We start from the raw sequence: 11,832 nt of genomic DNA, 5'->3' as shown, positions 1-11,832 counted from the left end.
AACTACTGATTGGAATGTAAACAAATAAACCAAATCAATATTTAGTTGCAATCCCAAATAACAAACCCGAGACATAATCGGGTGTACATAAATCAGACCGGACTGGACATCGATTGACCGCCATCACCAAACGAGAGCCTAAAAGTGTAAATTCTGCTTAAAATGCATTAAAAATTATTTATTTAATTTTTTGAATTTTTCTGATTTTTTTGAAAATTTTTAGAGTTTTTTTTTTTTTTTTAACAATTTTTAAAAAAAAAATTTCAAAGAACTGCGCCGTTGCGAGTTCACTGTGCAAATCCCAAAACGGCGTTGCATGAGAGCATGCCAAAATGGCGCCGCTCGTGCGTAGGCACCCACAAGTTCGAGCCATGGTCTGACTCAACCTGATTGTTTGATTTGGCTCATCAATAGAGCCCAAAACAGCGCCGTGGCCCTTTGGCCAGTGTGACGTCATTCGATAGTTCTATGGAGAAGCCCGGTAGGTCGGCATTTTCGGCTTGGAGCTCCGAACCTAGACCTGACTCGGCTCTGCGATAGACTCGGCTCCGCCTACTTATACGATGTCATTTGGCTACCTGCTTAACCCAGGCATGGCAAAACGACGTCGTATGCTCCCGGCTTGATCCACCAACCCATCCTGAGAATCGACAACCTGACCATCTCATTCAAAGAGGAAAAAGTCGCGCGAGCATCGCTGGAACTATTTGGTCCCGCCGGCGCTTTTTCGGCCAACACTGACCTCGGCCAAGATTTCGACCAGCTTCACCTGGCTCCTACGATCTCTCGATACCCACCACCGGTGATGACAACCCCTCCAACGGCCTGATCGGCCCTTCAACGACCCTCACACTCTCAGTCACTCAAGGCCAGAGCCCGCCGATGCCCAAATGGTAAAAAAAGACCAGAACAACAGCTCAAACAATTCAAGTAATAGAGGCACAAACGAAAACATGCAGCAATAATTTACAACATATTATGTCAAGAGCCAACTTGGTGAGTGGACTTCAGTTGGATCCTACTTTGTATTCTTTTTCTCCTTTAAGAGATAGTATTGGAATCTCGAAGAAAAAATCATTTCAAAATGACAGACAAGATCCCTAGTCGCTCATTTTCAACATGCTCGTCCTCGATCCGCGTGACTCACGACAATTTCAATCAGGCCTTTCATGTCTCCAGTTTTAATTTCCAGGTTGCACAAGTTCAAAGATCCAATCAGTGAGGCGTGAAACCTAATCTCCTACAATATGGTTTTGATTATCGACCTCACAAGGACGTACGTAGCGTTCATTCTCAATAGGAGTATCGATATTCATTATACTTGAGGCCAAGAAGCACGATGTGGGAACGAGAGCAAGAGAGAATCTGGTGATTGTAATCGACCTCATTGGCATCGAAGTTCAGCGTCAACATTGACCCAATAAAAGATGACATTTAAAGAAAGGAGACACTTATAATTTCAGATTCCGTTTTGGAGTTACAAATCATCCAGTGGCCAGCGACATCCTAGTACTAGTACATAAGACAAATCACCTTTGCATTATATATTAATTTGTTGGGTTGGGCCGCGCCACATTAACCAAAAGATAGTAGAGGAACAAAGTGTATCTCATAAGTGTTAGATGAATGTGTCGGGTCGGGTTTAAGTCAAATCGAATATGATCCGACCCATATTAACCCGTCTAACCCATTTTGACCTATATTTAATGACTCATACTCGACCCGACTTGCAACTGATCCATACCCGACTTAATCCATTTTGACCCATATTATTAAAATACACTAATATTTTAGGAAAACCTATATAACTCATTTAACCTATTTTAAGCTATTCACATGTATATATTGCATGGCTCCCTATGGCGGCAGCAGCAAGCAGCCACCGAACAGTTATTATATATATTTTAATTTTTTTCAGATCAAAAAAATAATTCCTCTTTCTTTCTTTTACTTATAAAAATGTAAAATTCAAACTAAAAAATAAAAACATAAACTAATCAAGTTGAGCCTTTAAGGCCCATTTACAACTTGTGGAAGCTGCAGGCCACACCCATGGGTCAAAAATGAGTTCTATGTGTGACCCATTTTTGACTTATCAAATTTAGCTTCAACTTTTTTAGACCCATTTTTAGTGGATCCTGTAAAAATTAACAACCCACCTAAAACCCATTTATACAAAATATGGATGAAAAATGAATCATGAACCCATATTGACAGCTCTCCTAATCATACTAATATGAAGCAATCCAACGATTTTGAAAGATAAATACTCGGTCCATTCAAAGTTATAAAAATTTAATTGGAGCAACTTTCCCGCAACAGTCACGGGGATAAAAAGATGTTACACTTTGCATAAGTTGTTCGATGAACTCCTCATAACTACTGCAACGCTGTCGCAAACACAGAAAGGCAGATGCAGCGGCTAGCAATTTTCAGAATTCTATCTCGCCCAGTTTGGAGGGTGTCATGAGTTTGAACATGTATCACAAAACATACAAGTATTGATACTTCACAGCACAACCACAATGCAGCACAACAATAGATCCACAACTATATTAACCAGACAATTAGCTGTAAATGCTGTTAATCCGTATTCACATGTCATAATCGAATTTTCTATTTTCTTGTCAAGTCAAATCACTTGAAAACACTACATTTTCATTGATTATGCTATATAGCTTATGTACTTTAAATTCGTGTCAACTCGCGTTACCTTTCAACTTGCCATATAATCTTATATCAACGTTTTAATTCGTATTAGAAACAAGAGCTAGAGACAATAGTTGTAATGCCACGCTTTGTCAACACCTACTTGAATGTATAGCGTGTTTTGGAGTACATCTTGAACCCACCTAAGTTACAAGATGCGAAGATAAGCAAAAAACGCCAATCCAAATGGAAGAATAAGTTCAATTGACAAGTGTTAATTGATCAATCATTTTAGACGGTATTAACGGCTCACAATGCTCTTAGCTACATTCACAAGAAGGCCAACTGAAAAATGTATGACGTGGTATCTCAGTGATGCTGGGTTTGTAAAAGCACCTTTACATGCCTCTCCTCTAATAGCTGTCTTGGTCATGTATCTCAAATGAAGTCGGGAAAAAAGAAAGGGGTGCAATTATACACGTGCTTGAATATGCTCAATGGCAGTTTATAGTCCGCATTCATTGACAGCACCCATCCCCTTGAAATCACCTCCTATTTCTTTTTTCTTCCCCAGCAATTTGTCCAACAAGATCCATTGGCTTATTCGGCAGCTGTATCTTCAACTGATTTCTTATACTCTGGCTTAAGCTCGTATGTACCCTGGTTGGCTCCCCTTTTGTTGTAAACACAAAGCTCATTTAAGATCTCTTTCAGGAATTGCTGCAACAAAAACAGGAAAAAACAAAATGGAGACTGTCACACAAGTTCCCCAGCTAAAAAGAGCACAACTCGCATTAATAAAAGTAACACAAGGAAGAAGATATTACACCAAGATAAAAGTCCAGTTAAAATGCTAACAAGATAAGATAATTAAAGAATTGGTTTACTTTGTCTGCAGCATAAGATTATTGTTTTACTTTGTCTGCATGCAGGCGATGATATTTGTGAAACAACATCCGAAGAAATAAGCATACCGCAGGTTGATCAGTCTCCTGCACAAGTTGCTTTAGTGCCCAATTGGGTTGTCTCTCAAACAGCTTGAACATTATATCCTCCAGCTCCCCTCTATCTCTTCGGGTTCTTTTCATGTCTGACTGCTTCACTGGTTGCGTTTTCTTCTTATCCTAGTTGATAATCCAAAAAGTCAAGCATTGGACCAAGAAAATTACACACTAGGATTCAGAACATTGCTGCTCATATTCAGTGTAATATTAGTGCTTTCATCAAACTGTGCTACGAGATCTTTCTACATGAGTACATGAATATCCTCATTTTTCTAATTCAGTCCAATGGAGACAGCAACTAAAACAATGGCAAGAACTTCAATACCTTGGATGCGGATGAGACCAACCCTATGATACCAGGCAAAGGCCTCATGTGCGCTCCACGATCATTGTTTATCACCTTCACATAAAATCAGTGCGAGTGAAACATATAGTACTTCCGCAACAACCAAATACAATAGCAAATGCCACTGAAATAACTAATACAGGACAATTCTACCTGTATTTGTCGATTTCTTATCATCGACTTATTTGTCCTTTCGCGGCATAATTTTCCATACTCCTCAATGCTCTCACTATTCGGTTTCATGTCAAATTTATGTTCCACTTTCCCTTCCACTGCGACCTTGCCTACAATATGCATTCAAGATCTTCAGAAGAAACCAAACTTTTAATGGCTGAATCATGAAAAGAAGTGCAGCCCTCGAAAGCTCCAAAAACAGATTATACTCTTAAGTACATCAAGAGCATCAACAACATTTAATCGGTTTGCAACAGCCCCCACTGCACAGAACACAGTAATTTACAATGCCAAAATGTGATTATGATTCCTGAGCAAACACAGTAAAGTTGCACAAACCTTGTGACAAATTTGTACATTCTTTCGGTATATCGGTTGACAATTATAGATGCATAACAAGTGCCTAACCTCTCACCTCATAACTGTATGCAAAAGCCAATAACTTTGCTACTGATAACATGTGTTAGACCTAGATACTTAGAATTCCCACATCTTCAATTGAAAGGAATTGGGTACAGATTTAACAAAAGTGAAGTTGTACAATAAAAGAACAATGTGTTCATAAGTGTACAGGGTCACCGTATCAAAGTGCAAATTAAGTTAAACATGCTAATTCAAGAAAGCATATGGCTCGTAAAGTGATAAGAAAATCGTCTCCAAAGCCATTAAACTAACAAAAAGACGGAGATGGACTGAATCAGCTTACTTCAGAGCTTTAATAAATAGAGAGAGAAAAACCTGCCAGTTTGAAATCATTTATAGTCCTTATACTTTTTGCAATAATTTCATTTTCCATTTTCTCTTTCACCAAATTAATTATCCCGTGGCTACCTTTTGATGATCTCAAGGCCCCCTCATGACTTTCATTGAATAGCCACTTAGATCTGTTCTTGCATGCAACCCAACAACTTAGGGTACTTGAGGTGATGGCAGTGTAATAAATCAGCGAGAAGCAAGTACATTGATCTTTCTTCCCTCTTACAGGTACCTAGAGGAGCTCACACTATATATGAAGCACCATCATAGCCATTTAGTGATGATAGATATCAGATGACCAACAAAACCATTCTTGACAAAGTTGCAGCAACTCTAATATACTAAAATTCAAACTTCAATATCCCAACATCAAGTGCAAGGGCAATCAGTCATTAGAAAACATAGGCAAACATGAGGCACATGGAACAACAAGAGACGAAAACCTCGGCATGTCTTATTCCTACCAAAACATAAAACTACGCATGTGACAAATGACACTGAGATTCATGGTGCTCACCATGACCTGTTTCCGAGAAAACAGACATTGGGACAATATCTTTAGACATATTCAGAGAATAACTTTTTGGCATATTCCCAGGCTCAGTGCTCGCCATCTCCATAGTGAACTGATCACAATACAAGAAGATAATATCAGAAAAGAAGACCAACAAAACATCAGTAGCGGATGTCATACACAAAAGCCACTACACAAACTGTCCGGGAATTAAGAAATTCATATGGGTTCACCCAAAATATAAAACAATGTAGAACCGATGCAGCTATGTCTTAAGCTTTAAGCGAGTACATTCTCTTGAGATGGTCGTCAAACAGAAGGGCATCTTACAACAAAAGAAATTGTAGAAAATCAAAGCAATTCTTCACATACAACCAGCCTCGACCCAATTTTGTCGTTGCGGTACGGATAACCAAGGAAGAATAGGACACCACAATGCGAAATCGCAAGTGCGCATCCACTTGTACCCAAATTCCGCACAGCAACTGGCCTTTCCAACCACGCTGAATGAACATTTGAGCCCATATTACTGGCCATTCTCCAAATCATGAGCTCCATACTGCTCAAAATCAGACAAATACCAAGCAAGTATTCGCAATTTGTATCGCCGGCGTCACTTCAAACCCTCAAATCTCCCGTAGAATTATAATCAAACTTACCCGCTAGCGTGAGCCCAGACTTAATTAAGCCCAACTGACTAGAAATAACAAATGAAAAGGCGCGAATCGAAGTGGAAAACATGCAGAGAGAGAGAGAGAGTACCTGGAGGGAAGAAGGGTCGTCGGGAGGTCGAAGAGGGTCGAGAGAGAGAACGACCTTGGCGAGGGGATTGGGGTCTGAGGGCGGGTGAGCTTGCCACGATTTCGCCACCACCACCGGGCACTTCATCAGCCACACCGATCTCTCCGCCTTCGCCGTCTCCACCTTGCTGCTTCCCTCGTCTTCCTCCATTGTCGCCTGTCCCTCTCTCTCTTTGGACTTTGGTCTTCTTATTTTCCTTCGGTTCCGCTGGGGGGAGGCGGTGTCCGAACTGAAATAAACACTGGAAAAAACTCGTCTGGGCTTTGGGCCTCCAGGGGTCCATCTTTTTCAAGGAGACATTCACACTAACTTGAACTTTTTTTCGATTTCACAATCGAAAAAGTAACTTCTTTTTATTCAATTAAGTATCTCAATATCTAAAATTTGACATGAGTCCTTTGTTACATGAATTGGTGCGTCTCTTCGGACATGCCTCGCTAACTCAAGTAAAAGTTAAACACAATTGCTATTATGGCTTGCTTGAACAAAATTTACAACGCCACCATTCTGGTGTTAGATGGTCAGAAGTAAGGGAGAGTATAGGACGTCATCACAAGAAGCCACATTAAATGTTAGTGTGGATAGTTAATGGCTATTTAGCAATGTTGACATTCTATTAGTATTTTTGTTTGCGACGACAAGAGATCTCTCATATTGAGCTAAACATGAAAAATTGAGGTATTTGATTGAAAAAAAAAATGTTTATGAACTCGATTGTAAAATAAATAAAAGTTCAGGTGCTTGCAATGTCATTATCCCTTTGTTTTTAGAGGTTTATCACTATGGATTCCTTACATTGTTGTTAAAATGGAAAGGCACCCCCTATATTGTGTAGTGTCCCACTTCCCCTACTTTAGGAATGCTTGCTAATCTCTCTTATCTAACTAGTCTTTCATTATTCGGAGTATGATGGCGCATGTAGAAGCATAGCTAAATAAGACGGCCATACATGAACAAGTGCATGATATCCAAATCACTTCAGAAAAAGGGTATGACCTTTCATGGGTTCACTAACCAAATAATACATAATAATCACAAAATCGGACTTATAATTCTTTTATATAAACATATATCTTTTAGCCAGTTCTTTACAAAAGTTCAAAAATTCCGAGAGTGCTACAAGACATGATAATTACTTTCGGCCACCAACATTCATGGATATCTCCTTGCGATCGACATCACTAGCTAATTATGTTAATCCGAAAAATAGTTATCCAACTAGAGGTGAGCTCAATCGCTTCGCGATTGAATGTCTAACCCAATAGAATGCAAGTACCGACATCAATATACAACATCAACAATTCATGAGTCTCAAAACACACGTGTAAAGCAACTCGTGTATGAGATTTCTTTCAAAACTCATGAATATGTATGCAGTGTTCCCTGGCTCCTTCATAGTTTAACCTCATGCGGGTGTGTCATCGTTGCGGATAAACCTCACGCCACATCTCACTCCAAGGCACCTCAAGCTCATAAGCGGAGGCATCTCCAATTAAAGTACACCGAAGGCATCCCGAATTTCCCTCCAGTGCCATGGGGCATCACTAGATAAACCTCATGATGGCATAACGTTGGATAAAACTCACGACGAGTGAATCACTTGTTTCATCATGAAATGCCATGCAAAGCATACACAATGCAATCTTACCCTCATCGGCGTTCAAAAGATTCAATATAATGAATGAATCAATCGTTTCCATGATCATACTCTTTTCGGAAAGTCAATTAATGCAGAAGTCGGGCATATGAGGCGAGAATTCAAGAATATAATCGGGATTCCAAACCATTGACGAATGATTCTAATGCAAATCTAAATAAACTATAAAATTTAGAAATCCACTTGCCTTTTAACAAAAACTCCGATATTCGGAGACGATGGACGGACGAACGAATGATGAACGGACGAGACAACACCGATGGATGGCTATAGCGTCGCGCAGGTGGTCAACCAAAGGCGTATGGACGGGGACGGTGCTCAAGGTGGAAGGACGACTAGGGCGGCTAATGGCGGCAAAGTAACAACGTTCTTGACAATCTTACGATGAATAAATTGACTCCAGAGGTTTATATAGGGGAAGCAAATGAATACTAATCGGCTTGGACGAGTCACCTGCTTGCAATCGGACCAGACGGTAGCATGTGTCAAGCACGTGACACGTGTCCACCATGCGTGGACCACATTTGCTACGTGTCCTCATGTGGCGACACATGGCATAAGCAGCTGCCACATGTTGACATGTGGCCCCCCACTTGTCCATGTGCGACCATATGTCGATTTCTACCTTCGATTATTGCAATTTTACATATATTTGGCCCTATAGGACCTAAATCCAATACACAGTGTCCCTAAAAATAGTATAGGGCCAATAATAATTCCTTAAAAATACCCTTGAGTTTGGATAAAATTCCTTAATGCTTAATGAATAATTTGAACTCATTAAATGCTAATCCACTCCTAAGCAGGTGAGAATTTTCGAGTCATTACATATCGTCATTGTATTTATGTAATTAAGTTGCTTTCATTTTTTCTAATTAAGTATTTTACTTATATAAAATATCTAATCAACTCTCTCTCACACAAAAGCTTGCAAAATCTAACCAAAAGTAGCCATCTGGGGATGCTCGAGTGCGATGTGAAGTCACTATTATCGATTTAAACCATCCAATATAGATAGTGAATTGGTGAGGCTTAAAAAAATTACAAATTCTAGCTATTCATTATCCATAACCCTTAGTAGAGCCAGCAACTAATTTTGTAACTCCGTTTTAAGGGGCCCAATGCTGTATGGGTATCTCGTTTTTTATAAATAGGCCTAAGTAGGTTAAAAGGAAAATTAAAGCCTGAAAAGCAAGTCCAATATGGGTTTACTTAAGACCCATATTTGACCCCTTTAGCCTAGCGAAATAGGTCACTTTCTTCATCTCTCTCTCTCATCTCTCACTAGTCACAATCGTCCCTCTCTCTCCCAATTGGCTCGCTCATAACGACCATATGTGCCGCAGCAAAACCCTAACACTACCCTTTCGTCCAAGCCCACATTCCCCCCGATCGTCAGCACGATCAACCTTGGTCTCCCCATCGACGATCCCAAGACCAAGGTCTTCGTTTCTGGAGCCAAAGACAGCAGTGACTTGGTCGACCAACACTTTGCATTATCCAACCACTAGAAGATGGTGGCCGATCCTCCGTCGCAGAACTCCTGCCTCCAATTTGCACTAAATCGGTATGCTATTACAAGTTGTAACCTCGGGAACTTGTCACGGCTCCTCCTCTTGTGGGGCTGCACGAAGATCCGCCTGCTCCAATGGATGAACGATGAGATAGTGAGACGGGTCGAGAGCTGGGAAGGGGACGGAAGTCGGCGTGAGGAATTATTCTTTCTCCAGCTCTCTGCTTTTTACAGATAGTTCGATTACTAGACCACAGAGATCTACTTGCTTTCATCAGCTCTGTTCCCTAGCATCACAATCTTCTTCTCTCACATTACTCTGTTTCAAAATCGAAAAACAGAGCAAACGAGTCTCTGTTGAAATGGACTGGCTCTCTACAATTAGTCTCCTTCCCGATACATTTTGAGAACAAGAGACGACATCTCCACGCAACTGTCGCTGATTAGGGCTCAAATCAAAGTGCCATTGCTAGCCCCGCAACTCAGGATCGCGGTATTCCCATGCCTGGCCCCATCGCTGATGCAGTTCATCGAGAGCGGGTACATGGCCATCATGATCCTTCTAGTGAAACTCTTCGGCGGGAAGCCGGAAAAGCGGTATACGTGGAACCCTCTGTCGGGTAGCCGTCTCTGGCTATTGGAGAAAAAGGAAAAGAAAAACAAAAAAATTAATTTTTGACAATAAAAAATATTTCTAATAAAAATTAATTTTTATTAAAATTAAATTTTAAAAATATATATTTTTAAAAATTCAGTTATATGAAAGTATTTTACCAATATTATTTTTCATAACAAATTATAAGAGACAAATATTGCAAGATTTAGCTAAATATAAAAGTATTTAAATTATATGGGTTGGGTATGAATCATTCAATTTGTATTGTGATAAAAAGGGTCAAAACGAGTTAAATGGATCAATATGAGTTGGATCATATTCGATCCGACTCACCCGTTTGACACCTCTAACCCTTAGTGGGTGCCCATATAACAATATTTAATTCCCGTCATACTCTAACATTATCCAATAACCATAATATTTAGGTTTGGCCGATTTGGTGCCGGATGAGCTTGATTAGATATTTTGTTAAGTAGAATGACTAGATCAGAAAAATCGAAAATATATGGAGTTGATTAGGAGTGTAGTGAAAGTACAAGGACGTAAAATTGTACGGCTTGTATTTTTGTATTTGTTTTTACGACTTAAAATGAATAAAAGGTATGGTCATAAAATTCAACTTGCTTCTTATGGAACTTGTAAATTAGCATGAATAGCATTTTTCTACAACTTTCTGAAAAATTGTTTCCATACTTTTCATTATAGATAATTAGAAAGTGTACAAGCAATACTAAAAATTGTCACTAAAGTATAATTGAGTCATAAAATTTTCAAAAGGTGCAATTAAATTTTAAAGCTTATCAAATTAATGTAATCAAGTTTATCGTTTACTCCATCAAATTTGACTAAAATGAAAATGGCAACGGCTTTTCTTTTACTACTTCTTTTGAACGCATGGTGCCCATGTGGCATTTTTTACTATTCGTGAAGAAAGATACACTAATGTATCATCTTCTTCTTGCTTAGTTCAGCATCTTCTTCTTCCTTTGAGCTCGAGTTTTTTCATGGCTGCAAGCTTCGAGCTCAAAAGACATGGGGGCAGCGAGACTCAAGTTGGAGCTTGAACGACAGCATACAGCTCGGCGAAATTCTCATACATCTCTCTTTTGCGCTTGTCATTCCATGGGTTGACCTCCTTCTTGATTTCTCAGAGAGATATGGCGTGTGTGAGGATTGGGTGTTCGAGTAAATTAAGGATTCGGGTAGTATGGAGAATTGGAGAATATAACGGTGCAAGCGCGAAGAGAAGAAGCCTTCTCCGAACAACAGCCATTATGACAAAATCAGCTGATTCTAGCTTATGAGATTAACTCCACATTTGCATAAACAGCACAAATACAATTACAATTGAAGGAAAAAAAATGTGCTGATTACAAAAACCCAAGAATTGAATCATCATACCGAGTTGATCCAGTAACAGGAAAACAGGGACCCTTTGGTTCTCTGTTCAGATCTAGTGATAGTCCAGAATGGCTTCAATCACCCTCTCCTTCTCTCTCTCTCTCTCTCTCTCTCTCTCTCTCTCTCTCTTCTTTTCTATTTTCTGCTACCCACTTTTTGGGGATTACCCGAGGACTGATCCGGAGGTCTGAGACGGTTAGAAATTGGCCAAGACAAGGGAGATTCTGAACTTTCAAATTTGAGATCAAGCACCTGAGTGCAAGTGCAAAAGAATAAGCCATGGAAGTATAGTTTTACCCTGAGATCAAGGTCGGTCATTTTACAGTCTGCCATGGCTGGTCCGTTTGAGCTCAAAGCTCGCGGTTTGATGGTCGTTCAAGCTCAATCTCGAAGCTTGCTAT

General features: G+C 39.7%; 1 protein-coding gene across 2 annotated transcripts; it reads right to left on the bottom strand.

The window, feature by feature from the left end:
• Positions 1-2,896: 2,896 nt before the first annotated feature.
• On the bottom strand, positions 2,897-11,567 carry LOC115727682 (transcription initiation factor IIF subunit beta). 2 transcript variants are annotated; one of them, XM_048274940.1, is made up of 7 exons: positions 11,514-11,567; positions 6,206-6,400; positions 5,447-5,555; positions 4,153-4,283; positions 3,979-4,053; positions 3,624-3,773; positions 2,897-3,369 (listed from the first exon to the last, which is right to left on the bottom strand). In XM_048274940.1, exons 2-7 carry the CDS (start codon positions 6,392-6,394, stop codon positions 3,250-3,252), a joined length of 774 nt encoding a protein of 257 aa, XP_048130897.1. In that variant the 5' UTR covers positions 6,395-6,400; positions 11,514-11,567; the 3' UTR covers positions 2,897-3,249. The 2 variants fall into 2 exon arrangements, with proteins under 2 accessions (XP_048130897.1, XP_030513803.1); XM_030657943.2 differs by lacking the exon at positions 11,514-11,567 and having other exon boundaries at positions 6,206-6,450.
• Positions 11,568-11,832: the final 265 nt, after the last annotated feature.

The sequence above is a fragment of the Rhodamnia argentea genome, chromosome 2, assembly GCF_020921035.1.
Source record: "Rhodamnia argentea isolate NSW1041297 chromosome 2, ASM2092103v1, whole genome shotgun sequence".
Classification (NCBI taxonomy): domain Eukaryota; kingdom Viridiplantae; phylum Streptophyta; class Magnoliopsida; order Myrtales; family Myrtaceae; genus Rhodamnia; species Rhodamnia argentea.
This window is presented reverse-complemented; position numbering and strand designations above follow the sequence as displayed.

Bases quoted from the DNA above. Each gene is read 5' to 3' on its own strand.
- LOC115727682 (XM_048274940.1), bottom strand. From the start codon at position 6,394: ATGGAGGAAGACGAGGGAAGCAGCAAGGTGGAGACGGCGAAGGCGGAG. The intron at 3,774-3,978 runs GTATTGAAGTTC...ATTATCAACTAG, and splicing joins TGGTCTCATCCGCATCCAAG to GATAAGAAGAAAACGCAACC. The intron at 3,370-3,623 runs GTATGCTTATTT...TTTTTGTTGCAG, and splicing joins AGGAGACTGATCAACCTGCG to CAATTCCTGAAAGAGATCTT.